Below are 20,379 nucleotides of genomic sequence, written 5' to 3'. Positions count from 1 at the left end.
ATTTAAGGTTAAATGACGAATAATATGCAAGGTTCAAACTACGTAAATAACACGATTAAATAAAATTGAAGCCCAATTAGTAATTTTCTATTTCATGGTTAAATGAAGAATAACATGCAAGGTTCAGACTACATAAATAATGTGATTAAACAAAATTGATGCTGAAATACGGACAATTTTATAAAATATTTTGCTACTTGAAAACAATAAACACAATATTGTTCCTTCAAATTTATTAGCAAATGTCCTTGTGAGATTCAAATATACACTCTCGTTTGCTCTTTTTACCTCCCTCTCTTTCAATTATAGCATGAATCTAATTTTTTTTATTTAAAAATTTATTTATTAAGTTCAATATAAATCTGCATCCGCTACATATGATCTGAATTGATAGGCAAACGATACACGAGTCCGAATTGATTCAGGTCTACAAGTACAAAAACTAAAACACAACAAACTTGTGTGTTGAATAAAAATTTTAAAGTAAAAAAATAAAGAGAGGTATATGCATGTCATGGAAAATAAAACTCAAGAGTCAAGACTAGTCTAAATCTAGTACCTGGATTACACGCAACACGGTATAGTCAAAATTTGAATAACCTTATATTCGAAGTTAACATGTTCTTGAATTTATTTGAAAACATGATAAAATTCGAATTTTAATGATCCTAATACTTGGGTGTCCAAATTTCAAAACATAAAACAAACCTGTCATACACCGATACGAGGCATTCCAACACATCCATATGAATTCAAAAAAATAGCATGGACGATTTGCTAGATCTAATCATAATATAATATTTGCAAGTGTGTGAAAATTATTTGATTTTTAGATGGAAAATTATTTTTTTTGTTATCAATTCAATTTTTTTTTTCATAAATGAATCATTTTCCTTCATATATATTTTATCATGAGAGTTAAAATGCCTCTATATTTTGTATCTCCATCATACCTTTATTTTTTTATTTTCTAATAAAAAAATTCTAAATCTTGTATGTTAAAATAAAACCGTTAGATGTATCTATATTGTTTTTCTACACGCACATACAAAATTATCAATTTTTAAAGTTTTATATGAATCAATAAGTTGAAAAATGAATGTCCATGATTTATCTATTGGTGTGCTTTTGTAAATTTATGATACTAATGAAAAGAAAATCGAATGATATGATATTTTATGTGTGCATAGATAAAAGGAGTCTAATAATTGTACCCCAAACAAAATCGCCGAGTGCGTCCCCCAAGTAATTTAACAGAAAAAAAACATTCAATGTTATCTAACTTTTATTTACAGCGCTAATATTCAAACATTTAAAGCTCTGTTTATAACATTTTATAATGCTACTTACAAGCATTTAAACCTTTATCTGCAAGTATTAAAATTCTAAATCTGTATAGTTTTAACTCTTAACTACTTTTGTTTTCAAGCCAAAAACGAAAAGATTTATTTCACTCACTTTTTTTTTTATTTTTTTCTCTGATTATTCTCATCCATTTTCTTGACGATCCGTGATGAATTTGGCGAATATAAAAATATGAACGTTTTTTACCCGATTTTTTCTTTCAAATGAGATCCATGAAAAATAACTTTCGAGTTATATTTGTGTCGTAATTTTGTTTACCACTTTAAATTTTTGTGGCTTTCAATCTTTTTTTATTTTGCTTCAAAATAATATAAATCTTTGTTTACAAGCATATAAACCTCATGTACATGCATATAAACCTCATTAATAACACTTTAAATCTCTAGAATAAAACATATAAACCTCGTGTACAAAGAATTTAAACCTCAACAATAACACTTTAAAGCATATAAACCTCAACAATAACATTGCATTTACAAAACATATAAACATCATGCACAAAGCCTTGAAAATTTTAATGGTTGTAGATTGAGATTTAAAAACTTGAAAATTGAAAGTGCTCATGAGCTTTACTTTAAAAAAAAAACAAATGACTTTAAAATTACTCAAAAGTATTTATTCATGGATCTTATTTGAAAGATAAAATCAAATAGAAACGTTCGTATTTTTAGATTCGTAAAATTCATTACGGATCGTTGGAAAAATAAATTATAATGATCAGAGAAAAAAATTTAAAAAAAAAGTTGATGAAAATAATCTTTCATTTTTTGGCTTGAAGACAAGAGTAGTTGAGAGTCAAAATTATCTATAAATGCTTTCAGACAGATGTTTATATGCTTGCTAGTAACATTTTAAAATGTTATAAACATAGCTTTAAATGTTTGGATATTAGCGCTCGAAATGGAAGTTAGACAATATTGGAAGATTTTTCTGTTAAACTACTTGAGAGACGTGCTTGGGTATGATTGCTCGGGGTACCGTAATATTTCTCTAGATAAAATGATCATATCTGAATATTTTATTTTGATATTTTATTTTTAAATGTGAAATTATTTTGGTTTAGGGTTTAGAATTTAGGGTATAGTAATAATAGTCTCTTTTTTCTAATTTTTAATTGGACGGTCCGGGTCAAAGTTCAAAGTTTGAATTACTTCAAAGGATCCGGATTCAGTCAAAGTCAAGTCGAGCAGAACCTTATGTAAAATAATATTAATGATAATTTTGAATTTGGATCGAATCGAATAAATCAGCGGACCATTGGCCTAAGTCGAGTTCATATCGCCTGTGTTAACTCAAAAAAATTAGTTTAGATCTGGACCGTCCGATTTGCTTTAACACGAATATTAAAAATACTATGTGCGTTCAATATCAAATCAGATGGGTCAAGATTCCAATCGGACAGTCCGGATCTTAACTGAAAATTTGAATTACTCATAATATAAGCCGAGCGGAAGCTGATGTAAAATAATATTATTTTCTTATCATAATAATCCAATTGTCGGAACATATTTAAATATTTGATACGAGCTCAATAAAATAAAATAGAAAAATAAGGAGATGTTTTAAAATTAGCCTTGAATGTGAAGAAGGGGAATTTCATGTATGCCCCTCAGAAACCTCAAAATTACATTTTTTTTTGTAAACATTTAGTCTTCTAATTGACCGGTTTGTGAAGGCAAATAAACCGACTAAATAGAAGGCGAAACATTATTTTTACACACTATTATTTTTATTTTTAATAAAGGGAAGGAAAATTTATAAATTTAAAAGTAGTTTTAATAGAAAGACAATAAATTGGGTTAATTTGTGAGTTTTTGGAATTTAGAGAGGTAAATATGATATTATAAATTTTAGAGGAAAAATACGTAATTTAAAAAAAAATTGAATTTTTTTTAGCTATTTAATCTAATAAAATGAAGTTCTTTCTAGTAATGCAGTACTGTTGATTGATTTGGATACTTCAAGAAATTAAAGAAGGCTCAAAATGACCGAAAGAAGGACAGATGTTATGAAGCCCATCACACCGCACAAAGACTAGGCGTTTTGTTTTTACAAATATGGGCCGTGTAGAAACAGAGCTTGGAGTTACATAGGAAGCAGTGAAGCACCAGCACCACTGTTGAATTGGAGAGGGCATTGGATTAAAATAAGTGTTGAATGTGATTTATGTTATTTTCTTTATGTGCTTATAAAAAATTATTATATTTTAATTTTGTTTTTATACGGATCAATAAGTTGAAAAATCAACGTTTCTGAATTATCCACATTAGTACATTTTTTACAAGCTCTTGATGACAACTAAAATAAAATTAGAATGTCATAAATTTTTACACATGCATAGATAAAATGATGTAGATCATATCTAATGGTTTTATTTTGACTCTTAGTTTTTAAATTTTGAGTTATTAAAGCTCTTAAAAATGAAGGCATTATGGAGGAACAAAAAATGAAGGCATTTGAACTCTCCTCATATTTTAATATGTTATATTTAATTAAGTTGTTTGATTCGTGTCAAAATTTACACGGATAGTTTATATTATTAATGGAACGATTGAGATTAGCGTCTATTTAAATCTGCTCACATAATCTCAACGCGTATCAACGGATTGCGATCCGATGGCCATTGAAGTTTACTACTCTTTCCTCAAGAGGAGGAACCACTAAAATGTCTAAACAACTCCTGCTCCTCTATTTTATTTTTATTTTTTTTAAATCTGGCCCTTTAGTTAGATTACCAAAAAAAAAAAAAAAGGTTGAAATTGAAAAGAAAAAATGCACACTTAATATGACTCAAACAGTAAGCACTAGCTAGTGCCAACTGCTAAGCTGTTTTATATTAATGGGGTAAACAAAAGGTACAGATCCATCCGTTGAAGGCAATGCTCATAACCATTCCGGCCGTCGTTTCGGTCGGGTGATAATAATCCCAAAATGTGATCACTACATGCTACATCCTAATCACACTCATAGCTATATAGTATCATACCCGTACGTTGCAACGGGGACATATTATAAGAAAAAAAATATATCAATGAAAATAATAATTATCTAAAAATTAAGACATATTTTCTATGATTATGTATTTTTAATTAACTTTAATCGTGATCTCTGATAACAATTTGATGATGTGATGATTCTTTATTTTTAAGTTCCAATGATATCAAATAATAGCTCGATTCGAATCTAATATTAAATATCGTACAACAATTCAATATCGACATATAATATGATATCAAAAAATATAAATAAAAAATGTTATCGTGTGTATGTATAAGATACACACACACACAAATATTATAAGAGAAATATATATTCACACACACGTTCCAATTTATATTCTTCTTCTTCTTTAATTTGTTTCCAATTTAGAATACACACACACACACATTGATATATTCTAAATTGTCCATAACAATATGTATAGAAACAAAGAAAGAGAAATAAGGAAATAAAAAAAAATGATTTCCATTGTGATCCATATAGAAACGAAGAAGAAGTAAGGAAACAAAAAGAAAAAGAAAAATGGAAAGTGGAGTCTTCTCGATTGAAGATGAGAAATATGAAAACAAAGAAATAAGAAAACATAGAAATATATCGCTAAATTTCAGAGTTTGTTCAATTTTAATTATAATGTATCGTGTGACAGAACATGTGGTGAGTATGTTTTTAACTAAATTTAGACTTCTATACATAAAACATATGCATTTAATCAAAACAAGACAAATTATGCAATTGGATGACTGAAATTAAATCTGAAGTTTCATCTTTCAATCATAGCCGTTGAAGAATCGGACACCCAACGTGCTTAATAATAGAATGGAGAAATGGAGATACACTACATCCTAATCACAACAACAAAAACAAATACCACTTAATATGCCTAGAGAATTAAAATGTGACGAGTTAATTAAACTAATTTAGTTCAATTGGAAGGCACAGGAAACAAATTGCCGTGACACATGCATCGATAAACCATAGGGCACGGTTCGGCAATGGAGCACTTGAAGCTCACCATGACTCTGTTGCAAGGGGAACAGGAGCCGCATGCATGAGAGCAATCCGGTACACTTGATCCAGTGGCATGAACTTCTTTTAGCTGTTCTGTACTGGTACCCTACAAATCAACATAGCCAGCACAAAAACATAAAAAATATGAAGTTATCTGGCTTCAAATCCTTACCTCTTAATCTCTTACTATGGTAACTCTTATGTCATATTTTGCAAATAAAATGTACTATTTCTTTCTGATAGATTCTTCTACCTTAGAAGCAACTTGGTGTTCTTGTTCCAGCTTTAAGCTCCCTCGGCGACCCGTAACTGTGTATCAAATGGCAAATAGTAATGTACTCGTAGTGAGAAATTACCATGCATGGAGTACTATAAAAATAATTTGAACTTACTTGGCATTGATCTCAGTCCCTCGCTCACGGTAGAAAGCAACAAAATAGCAATCAGCAGAGGCATCTCCTTGTGAACTCTGTTGCAATCCTTTCTCTTCATTATTCTAAGATGAATTTGAATTTTGTTCATATATTCAGTCAAAAGTGGGCAGATGAGAGGAGGAGGCCGTTGTAAAGGTTGGAGTTTGGAGTAAATATTTTGTTTCATATATAATATAATTTCATGGGGGACAGTAATAAATGAACGGCTGATGAGGAGTGAGGATCTTTGATTAGCGTCACATGATTTTTGGCACACTATTGTAGCAAAGATTCACATGAATTCTTGTGGCACTTTTCTTCTTGATCAGAATAACAAGGTTAAAACAGGTGAATTGAATAATGAGGTACTTGGGCATAAGAGAATGGCAGCAATGCATGCAGGGGGCTTAATTTAATGTTGCCGATTCAAAGGAGAAACAAGGTGAGGCGTTTTGGAAGTTCTGTGATAGTGTGGAGTGTCAATATAAAAATATATGTATTCTATCAGTATTATCCTTGGTGGAGATGAGTAAGAATACATATATTCTTTTATAAATTTATCAAGTGAATAAAAAAGACAAAAAATTATTAGCTTACCAAATGTGAGTGTAGATAAGAGTATCCTGTGTGAAATTTATAAATGTTAGATTACATTTGATAATTTTTTTCATACAAATAAATTATATAATATTTTATCATTATGACGAGATTGATTATACAACATTTTGTATAGATTTACTTAATTAGTAATATATGAAGTTAGAAATTACAAAATAATTATTTTCATTTTTTGTTCATTTTAAAATCTCTGTTTGAGTCATGCAAGGAGGGAAATGTGTGGTGGGATTTCTGCCTGTGTCATAAATGAAGCTCAATAACTCATTGATTCAGTGGCGGAGCTTTAATTGTCTCCGCGTGTATTTAAATGCCATTTACAGCCTGAGAATGTACTTTTCAGTTTTCACAATTAAATAGGAAATTTCATCTGAAATAAAAAATAAGAGTTATGTTGTTTTAACATACTGGTACACTATGTCGTTTTAGTTGAGTAACAGGTAAGCAATTGAACGCCTACAGGCGTTTTATAAATAAAGAAAAAAAATAAACGGAGCTCGGATGCTGGGTAAAGATTTTAACAGAGCAGTTTTGGCTTCACCTAGCATACGGACTATATATAGCTCTGTTTTAATTCTATAGTCCATGCTCGGCGTGAAGCCAAAACTAATCTGTTAAAATATTTACCCCGGATGCTGGTATAAAAGAGTTGAGCATTCATACTTTCAAGCTGTCTAATTTCCTCATAAAAACGTCAAAATATCTCATTTCCTCAAAATTAAATGCGTTTCTTAAATCCCCATTCTTCATCTAATCTCAATACTTTTGACTTAAGTTTATCGTAAGATATTTATTATAAGTTGGAATGACCATTCTACCCTCCTAAAAATGGATCGGTAAGTACAGTACAGCCCACCTTCTAACTGAGTTGGACCGAAACCTATTATGAACCCTGGCATGTGTAGGTGAGATGTTCCTGTGCTCATAATTCTCTGACTAAACGATTTGAACTAAACTTTTTTTTTTTTGGGAAAATTGGTTATTTGTCACTCCAAAATCTTGAAATTTGAAAATTGCCACTCAAAATTTTGAAATTGTAAAAATGCCACTATACACTTGGTTAATTCCTAATTTTGTCATTTGTATTGTATTCTTATACTATTTATACAGTATAAATCACAAAATTAAGAATTAACCAAGTTTATAGTGGCATTTTTACAATTTCAAAGTTTAGAGTGACAATTTTCAAATTTCAAGGTTTTGGAGTGGCAAATAACCAATTTTCCCTTTTTTCTGACTTAAAATTTCTGATTCAGCAAACTAGCTAATAATTAAAGAGGAGAGGTGTTATTGAAACCAATCTTTACTTAAAACAATGCTCACCTTATGAGAGATTGCAGGTTTGAAATTCAAATAAAAGAATTTCTTGTAAAATTAAATAGTTAAGTGGATTGGCATCCAATCTTTACTTAAAAATTAAGAGAAGAGGTGTTACTTTAGATCTAAGAGTCTCGGGGTAATCTGTTTTATAATACGGTAAGAATTATAAAACAAATGCCCAATATTTCTAACTCACCATAGAATCCTCTCTATTATTCTTTCTCATTTATTTTAAATTTTATTCTCATTTTACATAATTAGAGTAGGTAGTAGGCGAATATTAAAAAGGTTTTACGTTCAAATTTGATAATTAATTTCGTGAACTCACCTCCTAAATATTTTACACCAGTTTTTTTGACGTATTTTAAAATGCATACACAATTTTATTGTGCCGAGAAATATTTAGTATTAATGTACACTTGTCACAAAATTTTTGATAAGTCAAAACGTATTTTGATGAATGCCTTTTATAAAAAATGAAAAAGAAAAAGAAAAACCTACTTTGACAGTTGTCAAAAGCTATGTTAAAATTTTAAACTAATTATTTTAATCATTTAAAGTGTACACTTGACCTGCTCAATACATAATTGAGTATTATATTAAGAGTGAGTCTATGGTACTATGCATATTACGATTTGTTACTGTGTTACGGCTCTATATTCGAGTTTTCAAATTCTAACGGTCGATCTGAACCATTCATCTTGTTCTCCATATTAATATGTGTTTGGAGATCAAATTTTACATTTTTAAAATTTTTTTTACTATTTTTTTAGATTTATTGAAAATCACTGTTTTTGGATGGTCCAGAATTTTCAGTTCAAGTGATTTTCTAAATATCTAAAAAAATAGTAAACAATTTTCAAAAAATGTAAAATTTGGTCTCCAAACACATATTAATATGGAGAACAAGATGAACGGTTCGGATCAACCGTTAGGATTTGAAAACTCAAATATAGAGCCGTAACACAGTAACAACCCGTGATATGCATAGTACCATAGACTCACTCTTATATTAATGTATACATTTTACTGATTTAGTTTTATAAAAAAATTTAAGATTATATATAATATTTTTGTACGGTTTTATTTTTCTCTCAACTCACGTGTTGCCTGAAAATGTTACTGGAAAATCTTTCCATCCGGTCTTTTATAAAGGCAAATTTTCTCTTAGCAGTTTGTTAACAAAAATAACAACGGAGTTATCAAGAAATTAATTTCGGACTCTGTCGACCTTCATTCGAATCGAACCTTGCGAAATTTCTTACTGTCGATTCTTTTTCCATAGATTTTGCTTTTATGGGTTTTAATATTCGAATCTGTGCAGAATAGAATACATCATATAAAATCTTTTAGACATAACTAACAACCGGATCCGTGGCGCAATGGTAGCGCGTCTGACTCCAGATCAGAAGGTTGCGTGTTCGATTCACGTCGGGTTCAAAACCCCGAAATTCCGGATCACCTTTTTCGCTTTGCATTTTCGTTGTTCTTTTTTTTTTTTTTGGAAAACTGCAGTTGCTGCTAATTCGTTTTTTTTTTTTTTTTTTTTTTTTTTTTTTTTTTTTTATGCACAATGTTATGTCATCTTTCTCAAACAAGTCGTGATTCGTGTGCACTCAATTAAAATGCATTCATAGAATACGTTTCGAGTATAATTATGGTGTTTTTATTAAGTTCATCAATTTTTTTTTTGAACTCAATTCTAAAATTTATTGATTGGTTTCAAAAAAAAAAATTTTGAAATGTTAAAATTTTCAAAAAACTTTTGTATAAAGTTAATTAAAATATTAAAATTTGAAGTTAATTTTGTATAAAGTCAAGTGGTAAAAAAAACATTTAAAATGAATGCATTAAAATTAATTAATAAACATTTTAATTTTGACCACTTGATTTTATACTAAATTACTTTGAAAGTTTAGAATTTTTGCATGTAGACGCATCACTCGTAACGAGTAAGGTAAATGAGTTTTAGTAGTTCTGATTCGTCATTTGAAGCCAATTAAATTTACAAAGAAACTTTTTGATAAAACTGACAGTGGCTATCAGAAAAGTTACAACATTACATAATTGCCTTGGTAGGCGCCTACTGTAGTATCAATGAAACAATAGGTACAGACTCCTGCTTAAATCCATCTAGTTTGCAGTATAAAGCAAAAAATATTTACAAAGAAACTTGGTGAACCTAAAAACACCCTAATTCTATTCATATATCTCAATATAGTTAGAATTTCATAAGGTTAAACATTTTTTTCACTCATCCAAGCCATGCATCCCAAATAAAGACAGTTTCTCTACTTTTTTTCCCTTCTTTTTTGTAATTTTGAATTATTTTGGAGTGTCAGTAATTTGGAGATAACTACAGGAATACTCAATCACTTTCCTTCCGATAAGACGCTGAATTTTATTAAAAGTGTCAGTAATTTGGAGATAACTACAGGAGATAGCTACATTATATAAGGCTTCCAATGTAATCAATAATATTTACATTAACATCCCGGACACCATATACAATGCAGTATAACTGTATAAAAAAAAAAAAAAAAAAAAAAAAACTAAAATAAGAAAAAAATTACTATCATTTAAGTCTTGCGTTATAAACAAAAAATTCTAAGTATTGTCTTTTATAAGTCATTTTCTCCCCTTCAAAGTAGATTTCATTGACTCCTATTTTTTGGTCTTGGTTTCACATCAATTTCCTGCTCAAAGAAAATGAAAAAAAATTGAGTACCAAGCCTTTACACGGTGAAAAAGCATTTTAAATAAAATGCAAGCAAACTGTATTTCTTTAAGGATCACTGTTAATGGAACTATTCATTTGTAGATGAAATTTGCAGAGAACTGTAATTCTTAAAATATTTTAATAAAATCAAGATAAATGTGTGCGCAATTAGCATAACAACCTGGACGTCATATATATAGACTTGTGATGTGGCTGTAGATGGGTCATGATGTGCAGCACCTTTGCTCCAGTCATAGCAAACCTGCACATATATTTCATTGCACTGTTATATACATGTTATCAGTAAAATTTTGAGCATATGAAATTTGAAGGTTATTAAGACTTACTGTATAGGCTAACTTAGAACCATCAGCATTAAATGCACCGCATGGAATAGGAGCATGACACTTGGGAAGAAACTATAATGTGCACAAAAATATAATTATCATGTAGATACATTGCTAGGAGATAAGGGTTAACTGAGCAGATATGAAATAATAAACAAAAATAATTTCTGATGGTAAATACTGTAATCCTATGTAGGAAGTAGGTATAAAGAAAATACTGGACAGTAGAAAATGAAATTCAACATGTATTACTGATAACTGGATTGGAAGAAAGATTGCAAATAAATTAAAGAAAATAAAATAAAATAAAAGGAATGAAGGATTAGCAGACCTTGAGTCTTTGTTTAATATCCTTGTCCCAAAAATTAATTGTACCATCAGTTCCAGTAGATACAAATGTGTGATGCACCTGCACACCAAATCAAATTGATATAAAGAAAAATGAAACTCTGTAATAAACCACATACTGATTTAATCAAAATTACCATGCAGCATCGAGCCAATCTACTTTGAAAAGAACCATTTTATTCCCCTTTTATTTTTGAAGGGTCCAAAATTACCAGCTTCCACAAAAAGAGAGATACAACACTCCACTTATAACAGAGTAAGTAAGTCCCTATAATCACAATAAAATAAAAATAAAATAACAGAAAGTTCAAGGACCATACTGGATGAAAGTTTATTGAGTTGACAGAGCAAATTTTTTCCGCATCTCGATGGCATTTGAATGTGTAATTCTTGCTCAGTTTTGACTCATCCAGGTGGTGCACACCAACCCTTCCCTCTATTGATCCAACCTTACATGAAAGAAAGAGAAAATTTAGAAGACAATTGATCCCCCCCAAAAAAAAAATGTGGCCAGTGGGCTTTTATCAGAACTTTTTGCTTTACCAGAAAACCCTGCTGATTAGGGAAGGCGGCCACGCATCTGGTCTGATGTTTCAAACTGGACTGTATCCTCTTGAACTCTATCTGAAAATGGAAGGAAACAACAAAAATCGCACATGCTAAAAGAAATTTCCAAAATAACAACCAAACAACTTGAATCATGAAAATAATTGATAACTTGAAAATCTAATTAGATATGACCACATGCTAATATTTTTATGACATCTAGCCAAGTTACAGTTGTGTAATATTGAACTGTAACTTCCAACATATATCGATTAATAAGAGTAAAGGAAATAAATACCTGGGGATTTTGCAAGTGGAAGACAATAATGTTACGATCGGCAGTTCCGGCAACCATGAGGGGATAGTTTACTGACAGAGCATAGCACTTGTCAGGTAGCTGTTGAATATGAACAGGTTTTGCTTGCCTACAGTCCCAGTACCTTTTTTTTTCAATAAATGATCATGAATTCAAAAATTCAAAACAGATGTCATGTATGTCCCAATAAGAGCTAAAAATAACGCAGATACCTTGCAAAAGAAATAGTGTCTTGCGTATAAATTTACAAGATTGAAAATGCTATGTTTACTTCCATACCTAGTTTATCAAGTACAATGTCCAAACTACCCTTTGTTCCTCTTTTATTTAATAAAAGAGCAACAATGATGATAGTTCTAGTGAAATACGTAAGGGCATGTGTATATGATGTTTTCGAGGGGCATCCATTATATTTTTCAAACATAAGCATTGAATTTAATGTTTGAAGAACATGCACATTGAATTGGAAATGTTGAAGACCATCTGAAAATCAATCTATAACTTATCAAAAATTGAAGTTGCATCGATGTAATAAAAGAATATTCTGTTATTACAAGAATAAATATTAAAATCCTGCAAATCATGCCTATAAATATGGTAAATATCAAATACCACTCCAGAATCATTTACTTATTATTTTAAACTCACTACTGATTTATAGATATTAAAACCATTTGGATATAGCAGTTTCGTCATCATATAAATAAATTGGGAAACACAACACTAGAATATATATTTCATGATTGCCTATGAAAAATAGAAAAAGGAACAAAAGGTGAAAAAAGTAAACCTGATTGTCTTGTCCCAGCTGCTAGATACAAGGAGATCCATTTGAGGAATCCAAGCGACATTCCTTACAGGTGCATCATGCATGGCAACAGTTATTGGCTGAGCACCTGCCGCAATGGGCCACATCTTAACTTGCATATCACATCCACCTGAGAACACAAAATTGCCGTCGTGTGTCCATGTCGAACATAGCACCTACAACCCGAAAAAACTTTTACTGTGCTGTCGGTGACAGTTTAATCCTTTTTTCCAGATGACAATCAATAGTTTATCACTTTATCATGCATGCATGATCCATCTAAACCAATATTGTTCAAGGTTTTCTTGATTTAAATCATTATGTCAGTTTTGAAAAAGAATATGCTATTAAAACTGAACTCCATTCTCTTCCACAAATCGAGTTGCACAAATTATAATAGATTAACTTGAGTCCCTGGATTTTGTATCAAAGATGTAGCTTGCAACTCCATTTTCAAATGTTCATAATTTTTTCCAAAAGTTTAATAAAATCCGCAATGCACAAGCTTTCAATTTCGAGGCAGGCCCAAAATAATTCAGAAAATAAATCAATTAGGAAGGATTGTGGTATGAATCGTGAAATGACCTTAAATAAAATCCTCCTAGTTCTCAGATTTGAACAAGAACAAGCACGTTTGGTTGAAGTTGAAGGATATACATGCTAGGGGTAAAATGGTCAATTCTTGCGCAATTTAGTTCTAATGTTTGGGTATATTTGCAAATAGCCCCAAAATGTATCATGTTATTGGAGGTAAGAAAGACAGAAGTGTTGGAGGTATATGCAAATATGGCACACAGAACATGCATAATACCAAAACAAAATGTTAGGGTTTCTAGGGTTTGAGAAGAGAAAGAGAACAAGAGACAAAGAGACAACTCAAATTGATTTGTAATAGACTTATTCTCTCTCATGCAAGAGTCATTACATAAGCTACAAATTAAAGATACAAAGTCCAATGGACTCAAATAGCAATTTGTGTCAAAACATAACACAAACAAAATCTAAAAAGCTTGTTAAAATCAAGTAGTACCGGTTGATCATGTGATATGGCGGACACAGGTCGGCTGCTCTCAGAAGAGATCTCCCAGCATCTGACCTATTTCCAATCAATGCTTTATAATATAAGAAGGTTTGCAAATATTCAAATATATAACATAAAGATTTGAACATTTCATGTATAACCTGAAATATATGAAAAGACAATAACCTGTTTATCCCAAGATGTCGCCACAAGATGATTTGCTGTTGGGCTGAAGCTAAGGCTCGACACACTATCACTTGGTGAAGGTAGCACCTAATTTTTAATCAGCCATATCAAATAATTAAGCAAATTATGAATCCAAATGAAAACTTTGATTGAATAATTACATAACAAAATGGGGCTGTATGTTCCTTAACAGAACAAAAACCAAGATTGGGTATACTAAGGTACAATTTGGAAACCTGAAGTAAGAATGTAATGATCATGTATATATTATTAGCAAAGATTAATAAAATGTGTACTAAGTTGCAATTTGAAAACTTCAAGTAAGAATCTTGAAATTAGAATCACCTATGATTAATTGAAGGAATCAAACTTAGCAAATGGTGAAATGAATACCTCAAAAGTATTACTAAATTTAACAGTTGGGATCGGCGGTTTTGAACTTGACTGGGATTTTGAATATGCGTGTTTAGACATCTGGTCCTGCCCAAATCTACATAACTCAAAAGAAACAAAAAAAAAATGAAAATAGATAAAATATCATGCTCAAAACATGAACAAGAAGTGCAGCATCTATAATTTTTAAACAAATAAACTGGTCGAATTAAGCTCAAATATAGGCTCTCTGCTATCCCAAACAAAATCTATACAGAAAAAGAAAGTAAAGATCAATTGTAAAATAAACACGGACTAGAATTTCAGACTTACGAGTTTAATATAAGCAAAAAATAACAGAGAGAGAGAGAGAGAGAGAACATGAGCAAACAATGCATCTATGTAATTGAAATAAAAATCTATTTTAATACCAAGTAATGCATCTATGTTAATACCAAAGCCAAAGATTTACCTCAAATGTGATTTTTCAGAAATTTTACCAAAAACTAAGTAGCCAAGAATCAAGAGGAGTATTCAAACACCCAAACTAACGAGAAAAGCAAACGAAATCAACAATGAAACTGTAACTGGTCAACAATTACATACCTAGCGCCTTCTTCTGTGAAGAGAGAGAGAGAGAGAGAGAGGGAGGAGTAAAGCAATTCCTTGCCACTGCCAAGCACTTTCAAAAAAAAAGAGAGGAGTAAAGCAAGATTGCGCGCGTGCTAATGCAAGATAGATTTGATCGTTTTCAAGATTTAAAAGAAGTGCCAACAAACCGCGCAAGAAGAAACGGTCTCTGGGCCTGGGCCAGGTAAGAAAGCTTATTGGGCTTTTTCGGCCCAATTGATCCTGAAACTGCTTATGGGCTTTGCCTGATAAAAACGACAGATAAAACTACTTGGTAGCTTCTACCAAGGATTTCAAAAAAAAAAAAAAAAAAAACGACAGATAAAACATTAATAAAGAACTCATCTTTATATCACGAAACCAACTTCTTGCTATTCTTTGTTCTGCGAGAAGTAGACAAATAATCGCGTTGCAGAAAAATCGTTTGTCCAATAATGATACATTACATTACAAAGATCTGGTTTTATATTGTTTTTACGTCGTAATCAAATATGTGGCGACCGAAATAAGGGATCAAGCAATCAGGGCAGATTAAGGTAAGAAATAGGGTGGAACAGTAACACATAATTTTACAATTATTATGATCATAATTTTCAAAAAGTGAACGAACTTTACCAGCTGTGGCTACACATATTTCTACACTTTTAAAAAAGAAGGAGATTTTAGAACAAGATGTTCTTTTTTTTTTTAAAGAATTAAAGTGAATGTGAAAAGTTCAAGTATAGATTATAAAGATAAGTACGTGTCAGTTACAAAAAAATTGTAAGACGGCACGTTGTTACTTTACTCCAAAAAAAATGTACGTGTCAGTTGAAAATAAGTTGGCGTTGAAGATAGAGTATGGCTAATATAATATTAGTGTCATTTCAGTCTGTATAACATTAATTTCAAAATCTATTAAATCGGGTTCAAATGGTGAATTCAAAATATTCAAACCAATTTATTTTATGAGTGATGTGTTTACATGCAAACTTTTTATATTTTCGAGTTATTTTAGTATCAAATCAAGCGGCAAAAAAATTGAAAAATGAATGTATTAAAATTAACTTAAAAACTCAAACATTTGACCTCTTGACTTGATATCAAATAAACTCAAAAACTTATAAATTTTACATGTAAACGCACAACTAATGAAGTAGATCGGTTTGAACGGTTTGGATTCACCATTTGAACTCGATTTGATAGGTTTTGGAGTTGGTGTTATATAGACTGAAATGACACTGATGTTATATTAGCCATACTCTTGAAGATATAGGGGCCCGAGGCCGGGTCCGGATTCCCTAAAGTAACCCAATTTTTGGGTTTTGGATCGAAACCATCCGATTCGAATTCGTCGTTCGAGATTTCTTTGGAATTTGAATTAGTTGCTCGAGATTTGTGCACTCCACTTTGAGTTACTTCGAGATTTGCACGCTCCAATTTGAATAGATTATCACGGATTCGAATTGGATGATCCTGATCTAAAACCCAACTTTTGAGTTACTTCACTAGATCTGAACTCTTTAAGGCCAGGGCCTCCATGATGACCTCTTCTTGATTTTATGTAAAAAAGTGTGACACAATTACACAAATATTATTTAACCCTCCAATCATAGTAGCAATATACGTGATAAATTTGTAAATAATTGCGTTTTTTTTTTGACGTATTCGAACCAAACTCCAAATAACATGCAAAAAAAACGTATAATTCATTTTATTCGTGAATAAAATGCGAGTCATGAATTATTCCCGAGAAAAAGTGCGAAAAAAAATTTGGGGGGAGGGGGGGTTGTGTTTTTTTTTTTACTTCTTTGCTGTACCGAATTATACCCGAATCATAAATTTTTGATCCCGCCAAATCGAACCAGAACTATTTGTTTGTCAATATGCCTCCTAATATATATGAAAAGAAAAATCTGTCAGAATTTGGAAAATGAATGCTACATAGTGTTGGTATCCCCTTTAGTTTAAATTAATTTCGACGATTATGAAGTATATCAATATAATTAGCTGTGAAAGGATTATAGCATTCAATAGTTTTTATGATAAGCTATAGGGATTAAAATCTAGCCCTTCAAATACTATCACGAGGAGTACCAAGTTCTAACTCAATTTAGGATATGTTCTTTAATTAATAGAGAATAACAAGATTGAAGTTAAAATAGTTATCAATAAGATCAAATTTAAATAAAATTGTAAGAATTTATTTTTTAGTGAAATTTCACACTTAAACCTCCTTTTACATTTATTTAACCCTCTCTTCTATTTGGAGGAATAGAAAATTCCAAGAAGTGGAATATACTATTTTTCTATCATGCACTTATCTTTTTGTTGACAAACAACCAAATAATAATGTGAAAAAAAAACTCAATCTTTGATTAATTACTATTTTTTATTCTCTATTATCATATATTTCCTCCTTGGCCAAATATGTCCTCAACCCCCAACAAGTTTTTTTTTTTTTTTTTTTTTATAGAAAAAATAAGAGTCATGATCTCATTTCATTGATAATGAGGTGTTACAGAGATTTTGTAACAAATAAAAAAGAAAATACAAGGTAGCTCATGATGGTGAGCTCAGTAAAAGAAAAGAAGTCTCGAAAAAAAAACCCTGGAAAAAACTGAAATAATAACGGAAGGAGTAAAATGGAAAAAAAAAAAAGGAAAAAAAAATATGTTGTGACCGGTGAGTTCGGATCTCTTAAGTAATCTAATTTTTGAATTTAGATCCAGATCATCCGATTTGAATCAGGTTGTCATATTAAAAGGCCCCCGTGTGATTCACCTCAAACCGGATTGGTCTGGATTCAAATCGGACGGTCCGGATCTAAACTCTGATCAAAATTTGGGTTACTTTAGGGGATCCGGATCCGTGACCGGTGACCCCCTTCGTTGTAACAGTGCATTTATGGATTGATTCTTATTTGTGATTGCAAGTTGAAGTTGAAGTTCCTTGAGATTTGTTAACTAGGTACCTTATAAAATATTTGGGAGATTTGTTAACTAGGTACCTTATAAAATATTTGGTGTTCAATTTGTCGCCACATATGTGGTCCATGGAGCCTCTTAGAAGACAAGAAGGCTCCATGAATAGTAGTGAATAACAGTGATCATATAACTTTGTTGTTGTTCATTATAATTGGATGCCACATTGGTAGGCTAGTGTTAACTGTCTCTAAAAGGTGGTGGCACCTCCTTTTTTCTCTTCCAATTAGTGTGGGCTTACTTTAATAAAGGAAAAAAAATGTTGGACATAAATGCCCCCATCTACCTTTCTCCATTTTGTAAATAAAAGGCCAGACATGATGACCACAGAAATGGTGTTCTTGTTCCTAAAGAAAATGGTTGCCAACTTTGATTCCACATTGGTTGAGATGATTTTAATTCCTTTTTTTGCACTATATATTGTTATATTTGCAGGGACAGACTCAAGTGAGCACACAGATGGTCAACTGCACCTTTGAAATTTTGAAGTTTTTTATAGAAAATATACATGCTCACAAGATCCCATTCCCTCTCCCCTTTGAAAATAATTTTGACCTCCTGAATTTAGAGCACTGCAAATTAGAAGTTAAAAGTATGATTTTTATATGAGGAGGGTTCAAATGTCTCCATTTTTTGTGCTTCCGTCATGCCTCCATTTTTAAAAACTTTAATAACTCAAAATTTAAATCTTAAAATTCAAAATAAAACCGTTGGATATGAACTATATCATTTTATCTATCCACATGTAAAAAATTATGGCATTTCAACTTAGTTTTGATTGTCATCTTGAGGTTGTAAAAATGTATATAAATATGGATAATTTCTAGACGTTGATTTTTCAACTTATTGATTCATATAAAAGCAAAATTAAAATGTGATAATTTTTTATGGGCACATAGAGAAAATAACATAGATTGCATCTAACGGTTTTATTTTGACGTTTAATTTTTAAACTTTGAATTATTAAAGTTTTTAAAAATGGAGGCATGATGGAGGCACAAAAAATGGAGGCATTTGAACCCTCCTCTTTTTATATAGTATCCGAATAGCTAATTAAATCTGATTAGAACATTGAATTTTTATAGAAGTGTGAATATGTTTTCCTAAATTTATTTATCATATATGAAATAAACAATCATTAATTTCATAAGATTGATATTAATTATATTTGAGCTATTTATTAGCTCTGGCCATCACAAAATTTCATTATAAAATGAAGTGGGAACACAATTACTAATACTAAACAATAGTGTGGAAGAAGACATTAAGTAAGCAATTATTTTTTAAAGTCTTTAAAGCTAGATGACCATGCTAGTTAGGAGCGGAACTAAAAAAAATAAGATTCGGAGGGTTGAAAATTAAATGTAGTGTAATTTTATTTTATAAAAAATAGAAATTATAATGTATATAAAAATTATAAAATTTAATGGACCAAATTATAAATTTTCAGTTGAGAATCTTAGCACCTTTTCTCACTGTTTTACCAGCTTATTATTCTCTTCTTCTTTTTTCATTTGCCTTTTTGTGGGTTATATTGTACCGTTACCTTTTGAATGATAACAGCAACAGTTTCGGACCTCAAAAGCACAAATTAAAATCATCAAATACAGTTCATATTTTATCTGCATAATTACAATTAAACAAAGGATTAATTGCAATTAATACCAATATATGAACCACGTCTTTAATTTACCAAATATATTGTTGCCTCTCTATGGTTTCAATGAACCAAACCGAAAGTGCTTTTAGATTACACATTTGACTTTCAAGTTGTTCATTTTGTCATTTTCAGTTTTAGGTCATTGGACCAGCTACAGTAATGACGTGGCAGCCTTAGAGACAAAGAGAAACCTGGCAATCAGCTTTGTGCTCCATCGTGACACGTGTCCCTTTCGTCCTTTCAATCATTCCATGTAGAAAGAGCCGAAAGGGTCCGATGTCAAAGCGCATCATCGTACCTTTCTTTGCGGCGAACAGACGTGGGACGGTTCCAAACTTCCAATAGCATCGCATCAAGTTCAGATTAGTGTGCGGTCGAAAACTCTTCAGTTCGTATCAAGATTCGTACGTATTTAATATTTATGAATTTTGTTGGATCAAGTTTAGTTTAGTGTTCAGTCGAAACTGTTAAATTTGCATCAAAATTTGTTATTACAAATCTTATTGCAATCAAACGACTCTAATATAACGTCGGATTAAATTTAGTCTTATACTCATCAAACCATCATGATTCTCTTAATTTTACTCATTTTCTTTACAGACACCGTCTATTATATTTTTTTTGTTTACTTATTTTGTGCTAGTTCGGAGCACAATTGTGATGATATATTATTTTTTTTTAAGAAGAAATGTCGGAACCTAGTCGTCAGATTCTATTAATCAAGATATCATTGGTGTCAAAT

The 20,379-nt window shown here is 30.9% G+C and overlaps 2 protein-coding genes and 1 non-coding gene across 3 annotated transcripts; 1 reads left to right on the top strand and 2 right to left on the bottom strand.

Moving 5' to 3' along the window:
* Positions 1 to 5,211: 5,211 nt before the first annotated feature.
* Positions 5,212 to 5,928, bottom strand: LOC144574443 (protein EPIDERMAL PATTERNING FACTOR 1-like). The gene is made up of 3 exons (XM_078324414.1): positions 5,766 to 5,928; positions 5,627 to 5,682; positions 5,212 to 5,479 (listed from the first exon to the last, which is right to left on the bottom strand). The coding sequence occupies exons 1-3, from the start codon at positions 5,893 to 5,895 to the stop codon at positions 5,288 to 5,290; spliced, it is 378 nt and encodes a 125-aa protein (XP_078180540.1). The 5' UTR covers positions 5,896 to 5,928; the 3' UTR covers positions 5,212 to 5,287.
* Positions 5,929 to 9,089: 3,161 nt separating this feature from the next.
* TRNAW-CCA (transfer RNA tryptophan (anticodon CCA)) lies at positions 9,090 to 9,161 on the top strand. Its single transcript has one exon. It is a non-coding gene; the product is annotated as a tRNA-Trp (tRNA).
* Positions 9,162 to 10,111: 950 nt separating this feature from the next.
* On the bottom strand, positions 10,112 to 19,930 carry LOC144573730 (protein RAE1-like). The gene is made up of 10 exons (XM_078323480.1): positions 19,829 to 19,930; positions 14,013 to 14,099; positions 13,836 to 13,901; positions 12,788 to 12,981; positions 11,980 to 12,121; positions 11,679 to 11,759; positions 11,456 to 11,584; positions 11,119 to 11,196; positions 10,788 to 10,859; positions 10,112 to 10,702 (listed from the first exon to the last, which is right to left on the bottom strand). The coding sequence occupies exons 1-10, from the start codon at positions 19,928 to 19,930 to the stop codon at positions 10,529 to 10,531; spliced, it is 1,125 nt and encodes a 374-aa protein (XP_078179606.1). The 3' UTR covers positions 10,112 to 10,528.
* Positions 19,931 to 20,379: the final 449 nt, after the last annotated feature.

This window comes from Carex rostrata, chromosome 22 (assembly GCF_964058835.1).
Source record: "Carex rostrata chromosome 22, lpCarRost1.2, whole genome shotgun sequence".
Taxonomy (NCBI): Eukaryota; Viridiplantae; Streptophyta; class Magnoliopsida; order Poales; family Cyperaceae; genus Carex; species Carex rostrata.
This window is presented reverse-complemented; position numbering and strand designations above follow the sequence as displayed.

What these genes read in the sequence shown, in the direction of transcription:
- LOC144573730 (XM_078323480.1), bottom strand. Translation starts at nt 19,930, where the DNA reads ATGATGCGCTTTGACATCGGACCCTTTCGGCTCTTTCTACATGGAATG. An exon ending in CGACATCTTGGGATAAACAG is followed by an intron (nt 13,902 to 14,012) that starts GTTATTGTCTTT and finishes GATTGGAAATAG; the next exon opens with GTCAGATGCTGGGAGATCTC. An exon ending in AGCTGGGACAAGACAATCAG is followed by an intron (nt 12,122 to 12,787) that starts GTTTACTTTTTT and finishes TGAAAAAAAAAG; the next exon opens with GTACTGGGACTGTAGGCAAG.
- LOC144574443 (XM_078324414.1), bottom strand. Translation starts at nt 5,895, where the DNA reads ATGAACAAAATTCAAATTCATCTTAGAATAATGAAGAGAAAGGATTGC. An exon ending in GGGACTGAGATCAATGCCAA is followed by an intron (nt 5,683 to 5,765) that starts GTAAGTTCAAAT and finishes TTTGATACACAG; the next exon opens with TTACGGGTCGCCGAGGGAGC. An exon ending in AACACCAAGTTGCTTCTAAG is followed by an intron (nt 5,480 to 5,626) that starts GTAGAAGAATCT and finishes GTTGATTTGTAG; the next exon opens with GGTACCAGTACAGAACAGCT.